Here is a 22,340-nt window from a genome sequence, read left to right on the forward strand (position 1 = left end):
GGAAAGGCACAAAGCTACACAGAGAAACCCTGACTCGAAAAAAAAAACAAAAAACAAAAAACAGAAAGAAAGAAAGAAAGAAAAGAAAGAAAGAAAGAAAGAAAAAAGAAAGAAAGAAAAGAAAGAAAGAAATCTAGAAGCAAGGCATGGTGTAAGATGAACACAAGTTTGAGATGCCTTCCAGGTTAGCCTAAAATACACAGCAGAGTCTTGTCTCAAAAAAAAAAAAAAAAAAAAAAAAAAAAAAAAAAAAAAAAAAAAAAAAAAAAACAAAGAAAGAAAGAATATGAATGATCAATAAACAATGACATGTAAAAATGACTAAAATACTTCCAGTATGAATGAAAACTAACCACAAACAAAAATATTTCAGTTCCATTATCTATCAAATGATATAAAAAATAACATACAAATAGCCTCTACTGACAAAAATGTAGGGAAAAAAATGAAACTCATTTCTGACCACGTCTAGTAAGAATAAAGGCGTACATGTCAGCAATCAATGACTCAAATTCCAGGCCGATTTCCAAACTCTCGTCCATATACACAAAGTGACGTACAAAGATGCACACTGTAGAAGACAGAAAATGATCTACGTAGTCTTCCTCAACACAGGAAAAGTTCCCATGATGCAACACTGGGGAAAGGGCATTAAAAGAAACGAACTGACTCCATAGCTGAAAGGTGGTTAGGTTAGAAACACCATCCTGAGAGAAGGGACAAGGTACAAAAGTATTCATTCAGGAAAGTATCCTGGTACATAGTGGCAATGAGTGTACAACTGAATAATACCTTAAATACACTTAATTGTGCACTTTAAGGGGATCTAACTTTTACGGTATGTACATTGTATGTCAATTTTAATAATAAACAAATTTAGTCAATGGGGCCACCCTTCATGCTGATTTTACACTTGCACTTACAAACAATGTAAGTGCACAAATGTAGATAAACAGAGCAGAAGAAAGGCTAAAGAGGTAGAAGGAAAATCTGTAAAGCATTTAAAAACCTTTGGCAGCCGGCAGTGGTGGCCTACGCCTTTAATCCCAGCATTTGGAAGGCAGAGCCAGGCGGATCTCTGTGAGTTTGATGCCAGCCTGGTCTACAGAGTGGGATCCAGGACAGGCACCAAAACAACACAGAGAAACCTTGTCTCAAAAAACAAAAACAAAAAGAAAAACCTTTGGCTACACCTTTAACACTTAATTCTTTAGAACTGAAACAAGGAACTAAATAAGATAAAATATAAATATTCATTCTTTTTTGGTAGTACAGATTTGAGTGTTTGTTATATAATTCTTTATATTTTCATATGAAGTAGAAAAGCAACCATGAGTAAGGTAAGACTTCAATCCCAGCATTCGGGAGTCAGAGGCAGGTGGATCATTGAGTTCCAGGCCAGCCATGGCTACACAGTTGAGACCCTGTCTCAGAGAAGAATAAAAAAGCAACTATGAACTACACAGAACATGAAACAGGCATCCCATGAGAGGCGAACACTAAATAAATACATGTGAATGGAAATAAAAAGTGCAAATTAAAGCAAGGTAGTTATTCCATGCCACAAACTGACAGGATTTTCTTTCTTCCTTTTTTTTTAAACTGTTAATTCCAAGTATTAGTAACCACGTAGGAAAATGGGTTATCCTCTAACCCCTGGGTAACGATAAACTAGAAAGTTTAAAATGTTTGGAAGAAAGTTTATGAATACATACAAAACTCTAAAATCTGTATACATTTTGTTTGTTTTTCTTTTTGAGACAGGATTTCACTACGTGGCCCAGACTGACCTGGTACTCACTTTGTAGACCAGGCTGACCTCGAACTCACAGAGAACTACCTGTTTCTGCCTCCAGAATGATGAGATTAAAGGTGTGTACCACCACACCCAGCTAAAACATTCTGAATGTTTTTTGACTTCACTATCTCCCCTTATGGAAAATCAGAAAATCATGAAAAAACAATGTCAAGGGTATCCATTGCAACATTATTCAAAATAAAATCAAAATAGGGAGCAATCTAAAGGTTCAAACGAAGCATGACAAATCCATATTTAAGGTAATGCTATGACAAATCCATATTTAAGGTAATGCTATGACAAATCCATATTTAAGGTAATGCTATGACAGTGAGCAGTCTAAAAAGACAATTTTCTATGAACATGGAAATAAATCTATCCTCAGTACCAACAAGTTTTCTAATCACTACAAAACATACTTGGTGAGTGAGGTAATATTAATTAATAGTGCTAGGTGTGTGTATACCTTTAATCCCTTCACTGAGGCAGATGGATCTGAGTTCAAGGACAGCCTTATGGACATAGAGTTCCAGGCCAACCAGAGCTATATAGTGAGACCCTGTCCCAAAAAAAAAAAAAACAGATATAGATACATAGATATAAATTACAAAAGTAGCCATTCTACATTATTATGTTATGCACATTATACATAATGTGCATAGTCTATGTTACATATGCATTGCATGCTTATTTTATACACATTACATATTATATACAATACATGCAAAATTATTATATATTACAAAAGATATTAATTAAAAGATATTAATAGTTAAAACATGTACATGTGAGTAGATAAATACCTGGCTACCAAATATTAACCAGTTATCTATGAAAATTTCAAAAAACTTCTTTCTCTATATTAGTTTTGTTTTGTTTTTCTATAAATGCATGTATGTCTATACCTTAGAAAAAACATGATTTTTATTTACATTTAAAATGATATGAACACTTCATAAAGGCTACTGAACAACTGCAGCATGCAATTTCCTACTTTTTTAAAGATTTATTTACACACAGGAGTGGTGGTGCACGCCTTTAATCCCAGTGTTAGGGAGACAAAGGCAGGTGGATCTCTGTGAGTTCCAAGCCAGCCTGGTCTACAGAGCAAACTCCAGGGCAGCTAAGGCTAAACAGAAAAACTCTGTCTAAAAAAAAAACAAATAAAATAAATCTATTTGCATGTCTGTGTACGTCTGTTTGAGTATATGCAATGTTTGTGCAGGTCTGCCTGAAGAAACCATAAAAAAGGCACTGAATCCTCAGAGCTGGAGTCAGAGGCAGCTGGAAACCACCAATGTGGTGCTGGGAATGAACCAGGGTCCTCTGGAAAAGCAGCCTACATTCTAAACCTTGAGCTGTGATTCCAGCCCGGTAATTTCCCATTTTCTAAAGACACCTCTTTGGGTGACACAAATTATCAAGAGATGAGAAAGGGAGCGGAAAGGAAAGAGGGAAATGAGGAGGAGGGGGAGAGAAGGAAGGAGAAGAGGAGAGAGACAGACACTAGGAGACAGAGTCAGCCTCACTATCTTTGAGGTAAAATTATAAAATCAATCAGTCCCTAGCCATTCTTAGTTCATGAAGGAAGTTCTACAGGGGTCATCTAAAATAATTTCTGTACTAACAAGCCTCTGCATAATACAAAGAGTGTATCATCAAACATATTGTAAAATCACCTATAAAATACATCCAGTCAAACTCCAATTGGGAGTATCCTCTTGTGAAAAGAAACAATGAAATAATTATTGTTCCCTTGGCATCCGAGGAGGGAAGAACCTTGAAACGCCTGCCTTTCCTTCTTCTGTAACGTAAGTATTATTATTAGCAACAATAGTAATGACTACAAAGAGAATTCACTTTGTACATGGTAGGCATTCTATCCATGTCAGACTGTATGCTTAATACCTAGTTTACATTAGTCTGAAGTGTCTTCTGCAGACCACACTGCTCCTCAGACCTATTTCTCAGAACGGTGACACTCTTTTCACAGTGGCCCTAAGTCTGTCTCATTCTCAGCAGTACACAGTCTATCTGGGGCTGTGTGGCATGAGGCAACAGAGCTGACCGAATACAACAGTGGATATAGCAGCCACTGGTCCTGTTGATGAAACCAGACATTAGAGACATTTATACCATAAACACACACTACTTCTCACTCATTTTTGTTGTTTAAAAAGTATTGTTCAGTCTGGCAGTGGTGGCGCACACCTTTAATCCCAGCACCCGAGAGGCAGAGGCAGGCGGATCTCTGTGAGTTCAAAGCCAGCCTAGTCTACAGAGTGAGTTCCAGGACAGGCTCCAATGCTATAGAGGAACCCTGTCTCGAAAAACCAGAGAGAGACAAAGAGACAGAGAGAGAGGAGGAGGAGGAGGAGGAGGAGGAGAGGAGGAGGAGGAGGAGGAGGAGGAGGAGGAGGAGGAGGAGCAGCAGCAGCAGCAGCTGCAGCAGCACCACCACCACCACCACCACCTGCTCAAAGGTGACCATTGAAAGACTGATGCCCAGAACCCAGAATCTCTTCACACATGTGTACATGTGCAATCGGAGGAGGCACACTCCTTAATGGATCACCTGGACAACATGTTGCCTGACCAGCTAACAGGTCACTAAGATATCCTGACATTTACATACACATTTGCTACTTTTTGTGTGCACTCATTTGAAGTCCCCTCTATGGCTTCCTTACTAAGTTTTGCTATTAAAAACGTCACAAGAAATAGTTGATCTGTTTGTATACTTGGGAAGTCACAGCTACTAGGAAATTCCTGGTAGATCTGCTGAGGTCAATGATAGAAGCACTTGAAATCATAATCGATCCCAACTTTCCATACCCAGCTGACATTTTCACCACTGTAGGTGACATTCCTTCAGCAATGCATCTGTCAAGTGGCTAGGGAAGCTTCACCCTGTTTGCTGGTCAGTGTAATTCCCATCAGAACCATAAGCAACTGACATTCACCCATCCTTATTTCTTTAATTGGTACATTTTTAAATGCCTCCAAAGACAAAAGATACAAGATATATACCAATCCTCAACCAAATAAACCTTCAAATACTAGCTACCTTGATAAAAAAAAAAAAAAGTTGTCCAAATTACTTAAGAGGCACAAATCAGAGCTCTATAATAAAGCTAATCACAGATGCCTAAACCAAAGGAGAGCTGTAAGGGTATACTGATTATGTTTTATTTGCCCACTCAAAGGACTAGAGGTACAAACAGAAAGCTATCAAATCATACCAGTGGCCAAATTAGCTTTCATAAAATAATAAGTAACAGCTTCCACATCATAAATGTCAATAAAACAGATTGCAATAGTAAGGATGTGTATAATTGGAAGGAGAGTTCACCAAAACTTAGACCTGACTAAAAATGAAAACATTAATATTTCAAATGGAATGTTTTGAATATAACTATTCATTTCAGTCATATCAGACCAGCATAAATCTTTGGTAATAATACATAAGATATGGTCTTTTCCTGCAAATAGATAGTCTGAAAATGCATCAACTCTGACCTGCCTATTCTTCATTAGCTAATGGATATTCTAGGCTTCACTATTTCATCAAAATCTCTTTTTCTAGGACTGTGTGCCAGTAGTTTTAAATTAAAGGTCTTCCACACGTCTTTGTGACAGAGAAAAACCTCATTAATTCAAATCCAATTAGCTCAATTCTGAAATGGTATATATAATTCTCATTTGGCAACAAGTTGAAAATACTATAATTTCTTTCTCTACAAGTTCTTATAATATTATTGTGAAGTAAAGGAAATCAACCTGAAAATCAATTTGCTTTTCTAAACCAAGGATTACAAAGCTAAGGACTCATCCATCTTCATGGCTGAACAGTTCATGCCCAGATCTGGGGTTCCTCAGCTTATTAGCTACTGTATGTAATGCAAGGGCATTAACTTGTCACTACTAATAGTTCAGAGGATAAGCTTTCCCTTAAACACACTGTACTCCGATCTCTCTCAAATTCATTTCTGCACTTCCTCTGATTTCCAATTAGTTAAACTTTATCCTATCAATTATATCCACCATATAGCAAGACACAGCACCTTGAAAGGTACTAGAAAAAAAGCCTTGTAAATGCCTGGCGATCTTAGTTTTCATTTGTTCTTATCATTTTCAAAGATTTGATAAGTCAACAAATAGATCCCAGGATTGAACATTATGCCTGGTGTTGCTGGAGTTTATAGCTTGCCATTCCCAATGAACGGTGAAATCTCTAGCAATCTGAATCATTGTAATTACAGTATGACAAGGTCTCTCCTGGGCGATAGAAATTGGCATTTTTCCCAGGACTTGTCACATCATGGGAACCACACACAACACAAATAAAAATCCAAAAATAAACATTTTAAAACAATGGCTTATCGACTGCATAAAGAAGAAACTCCACAGTTGATAATTGAAATTGTGAAGTCCGATCAACAGATACCCCTCACCAGAGAGATTGAGAAGTCATCACTGTTATCAAGGGCTCAACACACCTTGCAGGTGTGTGCTATGGGAACAGCAACCCCCGCCAGGCTGGACAGAAAAATCACCCAGTATGGAAAACAGGGTGGCATCACCACTCACACCCACAGAAGCAGAGAAACAGTGGGAAATAGAAAAGAGGGGACCTTTGATTTTTTATGCCAATTGGTTAATTATCAAGGTGCCCAAGCAAAGTTACCTGAAGAGCAACATTTTCTAACAACTGAGTTGATTCTCCTAACACAATAAATACTGCTTTTAAAAGTGTATTTTGCCTTGAAGTGAGCAGCAGCAGTGTACCAAACAGCTCAGAAGGTGCTTTCTTTTGTTTAAACTCTGCAGTGGCTCAACAGACATGGGAGGAGAGAGGGATTCCAACCAACATCATCCCCAGGCATCTGCAGACAGCCTGGCCATGTGCATTCTTACCACGGCTTTGAGGAAATACAAAAATACAGTACCTGTCTATATGTTCATATAAAATGCTAAAATACTAAGTGTTACCTCCTATAAGTCATGCATCTTCTCCTACCTCTACTAGAAGATGGACACATTTCTTAACCATTCAACAAAGCCCATCAAAATTTCAACTGGTCAAGTTTTGGAAAGGAGTTATAAGCCTAGCCATTAAAGGCACAAAAATGAAATCCTACCTCCCATTATACAGGCACGGAAAATAAAAATAAACACAAACTCTGCCACCTCCAAGGCATGCATCCTTTCTCCTTTCTTTATTCGGGCCCCTGAATGTTCAATAATTTCCACATCACTCTAAGCAGAATGGATTTATTATGATGTTACTCTAAGAAACTGCAGGAGTTCTAGATGCCAATAAAGATTACGGATCAAATGGAAGATAACTACTAACCATTGTGTCGACTTAGATAAATAAAGCTGCTCACAAACAAAGCACCTTATTGTATTTGTACTGTTACCTCCAGTAATCCAACTAAAACAACCAGACAGCCGCTTTCCAGAGGCAGGAGGGAAGAGAAAACAGTATTTTTCAAAGCCTCTTCAAACATCGTTTTACATGACACCCCTTTCCTCTCCCCCCCCAAACTGTCTGGTTCTTTTTATTGAAGATGTTTGGGACCACAGAGCCTCAGCAAGAGTATGCAATCCGACTTTATGACCAAGGATCAAGGTGTAGAGGAAACTGAAGAGATAGGCAAAACAGCATCACTGCCTGAAACTTAGCTTTCAACCTTAAAGGAACCCCCCCTCCCCTTGTGGGTCCCAACCAGAAGACACTCCAGAATGTGCTCACTATCTACTGGAGCAGTAAAATGCCGCGGGGGGGGGGTGTTAATAAGTCCCCCAACTAGTAAAATCCAGGCTGAGGTGAGGAGAGGTGGAGACTAACTCCCAAAGGGAGAGTCTACAGCAACTGGCACCTAGTGCCTCAAACACTGAGGCCAGAAGAACCTAGAGAACTGACTTCTCTAAACGGAACAATAACTACCTCCAATGCATTCTTGGCTAGCAACACAGGTAAATCTCAATTTCTCCAGGAGGAGAAGAAAAGACGCAAACTGTTTATTCCCTCCAGCCCTACTCTCCAAAGCTCCAAACCCAGTAACTAATTGCACCTTCCCCAAAGGACCCACAGCAACCCAAGAGGGCTGGGGTGAATAAACACGCGACACCTGACGGTTCTTTCTCTGCGCTGACTTTCCCGGAGCCCAAGTCGACCACTTGCGCGCGCGCGGGCGGGCGGCAGCAGGGACCTGGCCAGAATGGCACCGCGCCCCCGGGTCCCAGGCTAGACCGGCAAGCGAGGCGCGGGGGGCGGGGAACGGCCCGGGGAGCGCCGGGGCCCCGCGATTGTTTCCTCTCCAGCAAAGACATTTTTTATCAAGTCTCTTTTGTATTCGAGCCCTACCTCTTTTTGGCCTAGGGAAGCTTTCGTGCAAGTGGAAGACGACTTTCTCCACAAAGTGCTGAATGTTACTGTGCTCCGGGCCGCGCACGAACACCATCCAGTCGTGGGTGAAGCCCTCCACCGTGGGTTTCTTCCTCACCTGGGCGCGGTGCCCCAGCTCCAGCTTCACCTGCACGGCACACTGCGGGCAGGGGGAGGAGAGACAGCCGTGAACAACAGGAAGGCGACCGTTCGCTGCTCAACATTGCGCCTGACATTTTTTTCCCTCCTCCTTGAAACGCACATAAAAGGAAACGGCAGTGCCCTCTGCATCCACGTTTCACGCGCGTGGGCGCGCACACCCCACACCCCCAGACACACCGAGCCGGGCCGCAGGGGCCCCGGGCGCCGCTGCACAGCGGCCGGGATTGTAACGGAATGTTACCCCTAGTCGCGAAGGGGGTCAGGAAAGGGAAGAACACGACCACCACGGCAAGCACGACAACAATCGCGTCGGTAACAAATTAGGAGACAATCAGGAGGGGATGCCGGGGTGCTTTCCCGGCGTGGAAGGGGAGGTGGCTGGGATGGGGACCCGGGGTTCTGGCGAGCCCCCTCCCCGAAAGTACCGCGGCGAAAGGCACACGCCGAGGAAGTCTTTGTGTACGTGTGTGTGTGCGTGTGGAGCGCGGTGCCAGGCGGAATGGAAACTACAGGCAGCCTCTGCTGATGGGCACAAACTCCCGTGTTCTTTCTTACCACGGGGTTCATGCACAAGAATGAGACGTCGTCACACACACATACACACACACACACACACGCCCGCACGAAAACACGCCGAGGCATCCATAACTCAAAGCACCCCGCACCCCTCAGCGAACAGCCCCCCACGAGCGGCGAGGCCAGCCCAACAGAGCCCCCGCTGCACACTTTCAAGAGCCAAAGTGGTCGCAAACTCCCTCCTGCCTCCCGCCCCGAAAGCCACGAAATGCAGAAAGGCAGGGCTGCTGGCGGACCGCCGCCGAGCTCCGGTCGCGCACACCGGCCGCTGGGGCAAAGTTGCGAGCAGCCCCGCCGCTGTCAGCCCGCACACTCGGGCTCACGCGCGCGCCGCGGAGAACGCACCATCGTGGCGGCCGCGGCGCTCGGCGGAGGTGCGGCCGCAGAGGCTGCTCGCCGCGTCCCCGGACCGTGCCCGCAGCTCCCGGCGGCGGCGGCGGCTGAAATATGGCTGAGTTATTATTCGCCTCCTTCCACCGGGTGTGAGTGTGTGTGTGCGCGCGTGTGAGCCAGAGGGAGTGTGAGTGCGCTTCTTGCGATTGCAAAGAGGCGAGGCGGGCGGGAGGCGCGGGGGGGGGGGGTGGCGGCGAGTGTGCGAGTGTGTGCGCGCGCGCCGGGGGGGTGGGGAGGAGGGAGAGGCGGCAGCTCCCCGCGAGCAAAACCAACCTTTCTCTAATTGGAACCGCGGAGCGCTGGCGCTGTCTGGGCTGCGGCGGCGCGGGGCGGAGGAGGAGAGGGAGGGGGGCTTTTATTATTATTTTTGCATGTACTTACCGAGCTAGCCATGCCTGGGGGCCCGGAGGTTTGCCGGGGTGTTGTGTGGTACCCCCCCTCCCCCGCCCCCTTCAGCTGTAATTCATGAAGAGGCTGCTATGAATGAGAGCGCGCCCGGGAGCGGAGGGTAGATGGCGGACATGCTCTGCCTTTGCCCCCACCCCACCCCGCGCTCTCTCGCTTGCTCGCTCGCTTATTAAACTCAGCCCCAAAAGCAAAAGCAGCAGCAGCAGCAGCAGCAGCAGCTCCGGGGCCAGAGGATGAGTCCGGAGCATGCGCCGTGGCGCCTGACACCCGGGCTTCGAGCCTCTCGGGGCGGAGGGAGGGCGCGCGGGCGGGGCGGAGCGCGCGGGGAGGCCGAGCGACCGAGCCAGGGGGAGCTCGAAAGAGCCAATCAGCGGCCGCCTCCCGAAACCCCGGCGGCCCGCAGCGCCACACTGGAACGCCTCGCTTAAAGTAACAGGTTCCTGCTGGGGAGGGGGGGGGAGGAAATGGAGGGAGGAGGCCCGGCGCTGGGAGAGCGGCCAGCTGGGGAGCCATCCCGGCCCCTGTGCAAACTCCGTTCGCCCTACAATAAAAAACGGATTAAAACTGCTGGAATGTGGCCACTGCCTGGAGCCCCCAGCCGCCGGAGAAGGGGTTGTTAAATCAAGTCTTTGGCGGTAGTGAGCACGTTTGAGAAAGGAGAGCGGGCTTGCTTTTACTTTCCACCGTGGATTTTTGTGGGTCTGTGCTGAAATCGCAAGAACGCACACCCAAACAAACTTACTTAAACAGAGAGCGAGAGAAATCCACGCGACAAGAAAAAAAAAAAAAGCCTCCAAATAGCAATCTCTGGGACTGAGCAGCCCGCAGTAACCTTACTTACATCCCTTTTTCCCATCTACTCCCAGGCACCAGCCCACCCCGCCCTCCTGCCACCGCCACTGAAAATTTAAAAATGAAATGTACGCGAAACAGGAATGCCATTTCCTTCCTAGGAAACGCCTCCCGCCTTGGTGATCCCGGGCTGAGAAGCTTCACAAAACCATGCCCAGGTGAAATCTAGACACCTGGGAGTGCCCGGTGAAGACCCTTTGGGAACCAGCTTCCCAGTTGTTTTCTTGGAGAGGCTTCCCCCACTGACAACCTGCTGGGTTGCATCAGGGTCTGTCCTCTCTCTAAGGACGCACGAGGCGACTGGGAGCCTTAAAATAGATAAAGTTAATACTGACTGTAATGTGCATAAATTGGATTATAATCTTTAGGCATATTGGTGACAGCCAACGTAATCCATCTCTGGGTATTAATCCATTTAGGCTCCCGGGTGACAACCCGTTGCAGGAGTGCTCCAGAGTCGCTGTTCTACAAATGCTTCAGCTCCGCTTGTATTGTGTCTCTGTGGCCATGGATAGAAAGAATATCAAGCCATACGTGGGGCGCAAAAAAAAAAAAGGAAAGAAAGAAAGAAAAAGAGTTACTAGCTTCCTCTAGAAACACAGACAACCTTTAAAAAGGAAACGGATAAGATCTAGACGAGATACGAAAATGAAAGATGGGTGTGACTTTGTTTCGTTAAATAAAGTTCTTGTACCTTTCTGGCTCTTAATTCCTTTCTTGAACTAGTTTTGGTGGGGGCTGTTTTCCGGACTTTATCTTTTGTTCACTACCCTTTTCTCCAGATCGCCAACTTCTTCTTTTCTCCCTGTCCTTTTGTCTCATCTCTCTCCCTCTTTCTGACTCAACTTTGTTGCTTTCCTCTTTTCCTGGCGCTCAGAGACCATGAAAGCACAACTCGGCCCTTGCATTGAAGACTTCAGAATAACGGGAAGGAGCTTGCCTGGGGCCCCAGGTTCTCCATGATCAAGTTCAGTTCTTCCCGCTGCTCAGCGATGTAGATGACTGGAATCAAATAGGATCAACCACTTCCAGCCAAGTCCAAAGCAGCAACTTTCCAACTCAAGTGGTGTGGTTCTCCTAAAACTGTTTCTCCCATCCTTCAGAATTCAGCACAGAGGGGAGAAGGTACCTGAGGGAGGAAACTTCAATACAAGTCCAAGGACATATTTCTCAGCCAAGTCCATAAGTACATGTCATCTTGTGTGTGTGTGTGTGTGTGTGTGTGTGTGTGTGTGTGTGTGTGTGCGCGCGCGCGTGTAAGCACTAAGTTTGCATATACAGAGACCTGCTGTGTGTGCTGTGTAGGTGAGGGGTGGCTATCTGCTCTACGTCATCACACCACTTGTCAAATAACCAGGTTGTAGGGACTACTCTGGAATGATAAGCTTGGAAACTATGATTATATGAATATGTTTTTAGTAAAGTCATTTCCACAGAGTGGTGACCATTCAGCATTTGCTCTGATTCCAGAGTTGGTCTCTTGGTATTCCCTCCAGAAACTGTAACTTATATTTGTAAGAGGGATTCTCAGGCTAGCCCAGCCCAGCACGCACCCCACACATACACAACGTGTGTGTGTGTGTGTGTGTGTGTGTGTGTGTGTGTGTGTGTGTAATGTTACTGAATTTGTATGTGTTCCAACAACCACAAATAAATCATAGAATCTGACCGAGTCTTTCCCCAACACCCTTCCTTTCTCAAAGAATGCTTTAAAACCCTTGCATGTAAAGTAATTCCCAGTCTACAGACACGGAGATTTAAAACATGCCAGTAGATGGCGCACAGAGCCCTTCCACCAACGTCCTTACGTGACCCTCTTCACAACAAAAAGACTTCCACCAGGAAAAAGAGAAAGAAAACACAGCCCGAAATACTCTAGGTTCAACTTTGAACAAAGGAATTTTACAACACTCTTTCCATTTTTTCATTTGTAACTGTTTCAATAAGTTGGCTGTTAACAACAATAAAACTGTGATAGCAAATGTCTGTCCTGTCCATTTATCTTGAAAATCTTCACAGCTGGAGGTATAAATGTGGAAAGTCAGTACTTGACAATGCAAGTGTAGAAAATGCACTCAAATCAAATGGAGAGCTAGCTCCCACGTGGAAATCTGAAGCAGGAGGCTCTGGATTCCAAGGCTAATCACAACTACACAGCAAACCTGGGCTTCAGGAGACATTGTCTCAACCACAAAAAATGGACCAAAGAGAAATTTTAAAACAAACATCAATGCTAGATAGTGAACAATAGGAGTGATTAAAACCGAGTGATCAATGATGAAAAGCATCTCCTTGTCCAAATAGAAACTATCTCACAGATATTGTAACGTATAGTACAGTATGAAACTGGGTTATTCCGATGAACAGAAAAGTGATGAAGAATGAAAAAGGACATGTGTGTCCGAATTTAACTCCTGCGCTACCACCACATCGACACTGGTGTGGCCCCGGCCTTTTCATCTCATTGCTAGTTTGGAACTTCAGACCAGTTTGGATGTTTCTGCCAGAACACAAGGAAAAGATAGCCTTTCAAATGTAATTAGGGTATTATAAAGCACCCTAAAATAGATTTTACCTATTAGTTGTGACAGGTTATTGGTACACAAACTCAACTAATCAAATCCACAAAAATTAGCCATTATCTATCCTTCATTGTATGGATTTGTCAGGGAAGGGGAAGGTCCATGGAAAAATTACTAGGTGATAGAACAGACAGTGGACATTTTGCTAGCTGTACATTCTGAATAACTAGGGATTTTTTCCCCATCATGATCTCTTTTGTTTGTTTGTTTGTTTGTTTTATGAAATACATATATTTACTAAAACTGGACCATATGTCAATAACAGAGTTAGAATCTAAGACCATAAGAATGATAGGGGCCTGGGAGTTTAACTTGGTTCATAGAATGCATGCTAGAAGCCCTAGGTTTACACACACACACTCCCATAAACTGGGTGTGGTAGCACACACTAGTAATCCATATGCTTAGTGGGAGATAGAAGCAGGAGAACTTAGAAGTTCAAGAGCATCCTTGGCTATGTAGAGAATTTGAGGCTAACCTGGATTGTATGAGACCTCACCTCTAAAAAAAATTAATAAAAATAAAATAAGAATGAATGTTGGTCCCTGCTGTCACAAAGCCCATGGCTCCATGACACAGGAGAAATTTTACCCAAACCATTTTTTTCTTTTTAATTCTATAATACCTAAGGTTGAGATAGCTGTATGTGTCACTTAATATAAAGCTGCCACAAACAGTCAAGGACAAGAAAAAATAGCAGCAGGAGATTAGAAGCTGTGACTGTTGGCCTCAGTTCCACCTTTTAATACCTCAAAAGGGAAACTGATACAGCAGCAAATTCCTAGTGTCCTTTACCTCGAATTTAAGTATTTGTATGCTCACTCTCCTGCAATTCCTTTAGGGGAAAACAAATTCCACAATGAAAGCAAGCGGTCTTTTCAAGATCAGGAGCTGAGAAACGCATTTCTCATGGAAGTTTTCTTTTGGAACGTTACATGCTTAATGTTATATCTAACTCCTGGTTCTAGGGTAGTGTGTTGGGAACATACTGAATATACTTTGATATCCCCTCAACCACCTAGTACAAAGGCCGTTTGAGACATGATCATTGCACCAGGCTTGTTTAACCCACAGAGCCTCTTCGTGTGTAAATTATTCCCCAAGAGTCATTTAAGCAACACATTTATACATTCAGAACATGAGTGCCTCCGAAGTAATAACTTATTAATTTGGTAGGCTGTATCCCTAATTTAATAAACAGCACCTCAAGGCCTGAAAATTAATCGAGGATGTTATATAAAACGAGCAGTATGAAAGCACTGTAAATATTGAGATCCATGGATAGAGTGTGAATGAAAATGTCTCCCTAGCCCCACTGGACCCTCAGTGAAATAGCTTTAGGTAAAACACACATTCAATGGAAACAACTTGCAGGAAAAATTATCTCAAAGCTAGGACGCTTTTACAATATCTTGATTCTTTCTTTGACTTTCTGCAGACTAATAGGCAATTTTCCATTATTGGGCTTCTTTGTTGTTGTGTTACTGTTTTTGAGACAAGGTCTTCTGTAGCCCACACTCACTCTACACTTCAGCTCTTGGTCTTCTGCCTGCTATCTCCCAAATGCTGGATGACAGGCAAATGCCACTTTATCATTCATTGCAACTTTGGGTGTATTCACATGATCTGTATGGATGTGTGAGTGTGTGTGTGTGTGTGTGTGTGTGTGTGTGTGTGTGCGCGCGCCAGGAGGCCACAGATCAACATTATGTGTCTTTCTCTGTCACTCACCTCCTTGTTTTGTCAGTTAGGGCCTGTCCATAATCCTAGAGCTTATCAATTCTGCTAGGCTGGCCAGCCAATAAGTTCCAGGGATCCAGTTGTGTCTACACCCCCCCCACCAGTGGGGGTTGGGCTTTACAGACAAGCACACCATATCTAGCCTTTATGTAGGCACGGAGGAACCAATTGAAGATCATCATGCTAATGCAGCAGAGATTTTACCAACTAAGCCATTCCCCCAGCCTCTCCATTGTTTGTTTTTATTTTTATGTGTATGGCTGTTTTGACTCCATGTATGTCTGTGCACCCTGTGTGTGTCTGCTGCCTGCAGAGGCCATAAGAAGGATTCAGGTAGCTGTGAGCTGCCTTATTGGTACTGGGGATCTACCTCAGATCCCATCAAAGAGCAGCCAGTCTTTTAAACCGCTGAGACGTCTCTCCAGCCCTTTTGTTCTTATTTGTTCTCTTTGATTTTCACTGGAAATTTTGTTTATTTCCATATACCAGTTCACCTCTTCCATTCATATATAGTAAATTGGGAATCAAAATAATCATCTTACCTTAAACATAAACTGTGTTTTGCCTATTGGCCTAAAAATTAATGCAGATGCCAAATAATCAATTAAAGAGCAGAAAAGGGAGGGAGGGAGGGAGGGAGGGAGGGAGGGAGGGAGGGAGGGAGGGAGGGAGGGAGGAAAGAAAGGCAGGCCTCTGTGTACTAAATGGTGTGACAGTGGCTTGGAAATCACATAAAACCCCTAAGAAGTGTGTGATTTACTAACTTCCAGTAGGATCAGGTATCGTGGTTGAGTTAAGCAATTTATCATCAGTCCTGAATAATCCACAGGTATATTACCCACTCTGTAGATAATCCACAATGGAACCATTTATGTGGAATTTTTTCCATGGAAATTTATGTTAGCGGTGGGTTTTTTTTTTTTTTAATTCTACAAAATATATCTGACTGCATTTATTTTTTACTTTCTATTTATAATTTTTCTCACAGAAAAGTTTATTTATTAATCTCTCCTTTCTCTTTTGGAGCATTTTATAATTTGTTTTTAGACAGGATCTCATTATTTAGTTCTGGTTGACCCAGAACTCTCTACATGGATCAGGCTGGCTTCAAACTCACAGAGCCACCTACCTCTGCCTCCCAAGTGATGGTATTAAAGGTGTGTGTCATCATGACTGGCCCTACATTTTCTAAATTAAGGGTTTGGGATCTAGTTCTGTACCAACAGAACTGTATGGGTATGGCTTCCATCTCTAGTGCTGCACAAAACCAGGCTGGCCTCAAACTCACAGAGATCCCCCTGCCTATGCCTCCCAAAGACTGGGATTAAAGGTGTGTGCCACCACTGTCTATCTTACTTTCATATCACATGTGATAAATACAAACAACTCTTGAGGGTTTGTTCTGGTCTTGCAAACCAACTTCTGTTCCCAGCACCCATGCTAAGCGGCTCATACCTACCTATAACCTCAGATCCAGGGGGATCTGATGACTCTGGCCTTTGAGGGTACCCACACTCAAGCATTACCCACACACAGACATAAACACATACACATAATTTAAAAACATTAAAACTAAAAAAGAGAATTTTTTTCTAACAAAAATTTGAAATCGTATTAATAAATTTGTTATCCTACATATAGGCTTCTTTCACAAAGAACTGTTGATTTGGGAAACAATAGATACTACTTGATGGGAAAGAACAAATATTCATTACGACTGTGCTGAATCAAAAGAAGCCTGGGAGGCCATTCCCCATTATAGTTGTATTTATACCCTCCCTTGAAATCACAGAAGGGAAAGTCACTGAAGGACTCTCCTCTAAACTGTATATCATAGCAATCTGGGGGGAAATTCCCGTTGTAACCAGGAGATAAAAATTACTAATGAATAGCAAAAGAACTGTATTTGTTTCTAGACTATTGGACCTCTTATCCTCTAATATTATTTCAATCTTTTTTCTTGTGTTTCATGACTTTGACATTTTAGTTTCATTAGGAATTCAGTGCATTCAATTAACTTTTAGTGGCTGTCCATTGCAGGTCAGTCAGACACTGTTCTTGGTTCCTTTAAAAAAAGAACAAGTATGGGATATCTCTAACACTTTCATCTGTTTCAAGGGATTTCATAATTATTGGCATAATGTGATAGATTGCCATAATGGATGAAAGCTGTTGTTAACCATATAATGAGAAATCACAATTATTTGCACATATTTTTATCTTAAAAGAAAATATTAGTCATGATGTTGATAGTAATGTATACTAAAGAAGAGAAGAAGCATGTTGGTACATGCTTTAATCCCAGCAATCAGGAGACAGAGGCAGGAGAATCTCTGTGAGTTTAAGGCCAGACTGCGGCGAGCTCCTCGACCAGCGAGGAAGAACGACCACCACGCGAGGATTCTTTTCAGATCACACTTTATTGGAGTGCCTCTTGATTACGGACAGCAGGAGGTGAGGGGCCCCGAGGACTAAAATGCAGCTGCTTATATAGGGAATCAGGCAAACGTGCCGTACTGAGATTGGGTCCCGCCAGAATGCGAACACGGGGAGCCACGGCTGAGGACATAAGGCCAATTACCATACTCGTGCATCATAGCCAAATATGGAGTTGTTTACAGCTAGGCTACCAGGAAGCCAGCGCCATCTTAGAATGGCGGCTCCCTACACCAGCCTGATCTACATACTGAGTTACACCCAGTGGTTACACAGCAAGACCCTATATCAAACAGTAAAAATAAACAATATTTAAGTTGATTACTAAAATCACAAGTAAGTTCTGAGAATGCTTCCAAGAAAATTTTACTTTCTAAGGCTCTATTTGGCAAAATTTGGAAACTCTGAGGCCAAAAATCTATAATAAATAAATTAAACCAAGAAAATTAAAAGCAAAGCTTCTCCTTACAGTAAAATACTACCTAACACATTTATTTACTTATTTATTATATGTTATATATAAATAGATAGATAGAATCATAATAGAAAAGTCATTTTCCAGCCTCCAATGCACTAATGAATTTATATTTTTGTTTGTTTGTTTTCACTGCATTAATCAACTTAATCAAAGCCTGTCATGCATTGGATATATTGAATGAAAGGCTTTTTAATACATTATTCACAACCACAGATTACATACTAACTACAAGAGGGAAAAGGCCCTTCTCATTGGAGAATCCGGTGGACACCCACCTAACCAAGTAATCCAACTTCACATCATGGACAGCTGGAACAGCAGACAGGAAGTGCTTCGGGATGTAATGCAATAACCCACATACAGCATCACCTGTACAGTATTCCTGCCCCAAAATGGTCATCTTGAACCTAACCACGAGGAAGAAATTAGCCAATTCTAGATCAAATAGGGATATTTATTACCAACATAAGTGGCTTAATTTCTCTTTAAAATATCAGTGTTGTAAAGGCAAAAGAAAAAAAAAGAAATGCTTCAGATTAAAGTTGACTAAAGAAACAAAGCAGCCACCAAAAAAAGAGTGCTTGGCTCCAAACCGGAATCAAACAAAAACCAACAACAGCCTCAAGAAGCTGAAGAAAAGGTGAACAGCTGCTGCACAGGCCATGGCACAGTTTTACTAAAACTCAGTGTCTTGATGTGCTCTTGGTGTTATGGTTACAGGGAGGGGCGGCATTCTCCTGGGGCCTAGGAATTACACATGCAAGCATTTAGAGCAAAGGTGTCAAGATACTGACCACTTTCGGGTCACCAGTTACAACAAGCAAATAGCAATATCAAACCAACAAGCAAAGCCAGAGCTGTAAATAAAGAGAGGGATATGCAGAAAAATTGAGGCGGCCATCGTACTGCCTTTTATAGGGCTTGTCTTTTATCCAAATACAGATTTCAGGAGATATTTTAATACTCAAAATTCAAGACTAACTTTTATTTATTTATTTATTTATTTATTTATTTATTTATTTATTTATTTATTTATTTAGACAAGGGGTCTCTCTGTGTAGCCCTGGCTGGCCTGGAACTCACTATGTCCACCAGGCTGGCCTTGAACTAGAAGATATCTGCTACCTCTGCCTCCAGAGTGCTAGGATTAAAAGCATACACCGACTAGTCTGGCTAACCTTGAATTTAGGATCCTCCTGCCTCCAGCTCCCTCTGAGTGCCTACATTATCACACTGTTTATGCAGTGCTGGGGACTGAATCCAGGCCTAGTGTAGGCTAGGCAAGCACTCAACCAACTGATCTTATCCCCAACTTTGTATTCTTTCCTTCTCTACCCCCACTCCCCCTTTTTCCCTTTTTTTTTCTTTGTCAGATTGAGGGTTGTTTTTTTTTTTTTTTTTTTTTTTGTATGTTGTAGGAATTTAGCGGAATCATTGTATGGAGTAGATATTAGAATGAACAGCTGTTTTTTTTTTTTTTTTATAAGTACTTTCACCTTGAAAAATCCTTGTGGGAAACAATGATTGTTTTCTTGAAGAGACTTTGCAGCCAACCCATGACTTTGGTCACAAGATGCCTCAGGCACACCTGAGGCTCTTGTATTATTGTGTATTGCACAGGACACATAATAAAGGACTAGAGTCATGGAGGAATGTGGTGCTGTCCTTCAGTAAGACGTGTAAATTAAGATTAGGGACCTTGGTATCAGGAAATACTTTGTTCAACTTTCACTAAATATGCTTTTGTAGGGCTGTTGGGGGTGGGGGGTTCACTCCATCAGAAGAGGCTGGACCTTCCTGCTGCTACACAGGCCTTAAAATTTCATCTTGGAATGCCCTCTTTCTTCAACTGACCCACGCCACACAGTGCACCCTGACATTTATCTACTTTATGTTTTCTCCTTTTTGCCTTAAATTAAATTTCTATTTGAATCCTAAGAATGTGATGGCTTTTGATTGACATGTTTGAGGTCAGCATCTTTGGTGATCTTAGCTTTGGTCTGGCAACAAAGGACACCAAAAAGGAGCAGGACATATGACATGGGTTTAGCCTGTGCTGCTAAATTAGTGACAATATTTCCATTGGATGTTCTTTCAAAAGTAGATGCTGTGTATGAAAGGTTTTCCTCATGAGATTACAGCAATTTAAAGGTCATTCAGTTCTACAGACCACTTAATTGTGCCCCATTAAGCATTTCTCAAAAAAAAAAAAGTGTGTGTGTGTGTGTGTGTGTGTGTGTGTGTGTGTGTGTGTGTAGCATTCAAGGTCTGCCAATATCAGCATTGTCTAACTTAGAAAGATTTTTTTTTCCTGGCTTCTCTCACTGACCCGATGTATAATGCACTGACTTTTCATTTTTATTGCTCAAGGTCAGCTGGATGAGTGGTTTTGGCTCATTTAGAAGCCATCTAATGCTTTTGTTCTCAGTTAATATTTTCTTTAAAGGTCACCTACCACTGACACCTGTCAGGTTACAGTTGTCATAATCAGGAATAAGACCTTCACTTGAAAAAAAAAAAGTAAACACACTGTCCAGCGATTGGCCAGAAGAGCAGATGGAACATAACCATTTAACAGATCACTCTGCAGGCTCTCGTTTTAGGCCCAGGTTCCTTGTGGGTACTTTTTGTTAACCAGGTACCAGAGGTAGAAGTGTGGGGAGAGAAATCAGAACAGAGTAGAGAGCTCCGTGTAGAAAAGCACACAGGCAGCCCTCACCAAGATGCCTGCCAAAGGGAAGTGACAGTCACTGAGTGACAACCAGGAGGTGGAGCTAAACAAAGAGCAAACAAAATAAAGCCAAACCACTAAGATAAACAAAAGGCCAAACCACAATGCAAAATGTGTGAGAAATCTGAATATAATTAGACTATTATAGGGAAAATCTTTGACTCCAAGGAAGAAGAGTTCAGAGGGTGCTTTTGTATTTTCTTCAGCGGCCTCAGTACGGAAGCTATGATTGTATACAGCTAGTTGATACCATCTCCCACTTAATTAGTTCTGATAGTATGGTTCTTGCTTCAGCTACTGCTAACCTATAAACAAAAGGTACCAGAAGTGTCTTTGAGATTTTTTAGACCTCTTAAGTTTTCCTTCCATCAGACCCTTAATTCCCCTATTATGTTTAAAACCATGTACTGGTCTCCTTGTCTGCCAGACATTTTGACAAGGAAGGTTGCTTGATGGTCTGACTTGGAACTAGACCAAAGTTGAGCCTTAAGGCAGCAGTCATGTGCACATAGCAAGGGAAAGATGTAAAGACAGTTTCCAGGTCATGATGCCAAATATCCTAGGTGGTGTAGTCGTCCTTGGCTCAACATCAGAGTGATGACTTTGTCATTTCGTTTTGGGGGAGAGTAGGAGAAAGTTGGGTTCCTCTAATCATAATTAAAAAGAACAATTACCATATTCATAATGAAATTATTTTTCCTTCTAAGACTCACTTGTGTGTAAAACTATTGATTGACAATGGTAGAGCATCACAAAACCAAAAAGCATTTTCTCAGTTTCTTTAACACTATAGATTAAGCTAATAAATATTTATTGTGCACCCATGATGGGAGTTTAAATAGAATTCAGTGGAAATGTAACTGGTGATAGGGAGCTATGAATAAAACGTACACACCTTTCATCCCAGTACTTGGGAGGCAGGTGAATCGGTGAGTTCAAGGTCAGCCTAGTCTACATAGTGAGCTCCAGGCCAGCCAGTATGCATAGTAAGGCCCTAAAAAAAAAAAAAAAAAAAAAAAAAATAAATTTAAATTTAAAAAGGCAGAATCTTGCCTGCAGTGAGCAATTTATCTACCACTTAGCTTCACTCTCAGCCCAGAAAGACAATTTGGGTAAAGCAGTGCTGACTGAAAGAGAGATAAATATTGTCCTTCCCAACATGGCATCCTCCAACTGTACACAAATGTTAGGTCTGTACAGGGTGATGCTGAAGACAGAGCAAGCATTTGAGCACCCACAATTACAAAATGTATGTTGTCAGGAGGATAAGTGATGTCTTCTGAGAAAATAAAAATATAAAAGGTCCTGTAGAAATTCAAACCTTAGTGAACAAAAGCCAAAGAGACCTTGAAATAATCCATCAACAGGTCCACATTGGCTACCTGTATTAGACCGAAAAGCTTATACTTGATGACCAAGAAAAGCACAGGCTCTATGAGTCAAGGACTAGGAAGCAGCCAGCAATAGCACTGACCACCTTCAGCATCCCTTCGGTGTGAGTTGAGCATCCTAACACTGGCTGAGTGTAGCCTCTTGCTCTCCCAGCCCCATAACAATGGATAAACTGAGACATGTTTGCATTCTGTCCAAGCCATACTGTGACAAGACGGTTATCAGTTCTCAATTCAGGTGTTAGAATGAAGTACTGAGGATCACTCAGAATAATGTTGTGTATTATCTTGTCTCCTCTCCACCCCACCCAGTTTTACAATTCACCCACATTTGTATAGAACTTTAGCAGACTTTGTGTCTTGATTCTTAACGATAAACACAATTATCTCCCTGATCCT

General features: G+C 42.6%; 1 protein-coding gene and 1 pseudogene across 1 annotated transcript; one reads left to right on the forward strand and one right to left on the reverse strand.

Annotated features, from left to right (window-relative positions):
- Window positions 1–4,259: 4,259 nt before the first annotated feature.
- On the reverse strand, window positions 4,260–9,375 carry Mllt3 (MLLT3 super elongation complex subunit). Its single transcript, XM_028859760.2, has 2 exons — window positions 9,276–9,375; window positions 4,260–8,352 (listed from the first exon to the last, which is right to left on the reverse strand). The coding sequence occupies exons 1-2, from the start codon at window positions 9,276–9,278 to the stop codon at window positions 7,732–7,734; spliced, it is 624 nt and encodes a 207-aa protein (XP_028715593.1). The 5' UTR covers window positions 9,279–9,375; the 3' UTR covers window positions 4,260–7,731.
- Window positions 9,376–21,709: 12,334 nt separating this feature from the next.
- On the forward strand, window positions 21,710–22,049 carry LOC114685142 (annotated as a pseudogene).
- Window positions 22,050–22,340: the final 291 nt, after the last annotated feature.

This window comes from Peromyscus leucopus, chromosome 2 (genome assembly GCF_004664715.2).
Source record: "Peromyscus leucopus breed LL Stock chromosome 2, UCI_PerLeu_2.1, whole genome shotgun sequence".
In the NCBI taxonomy this organism is placed as follows: Eukaryota; Metazoa; Chordata; class Mammalia; order Rodentia; family Cricetidae; genus Peromyscus; species Peromyscus leucopus.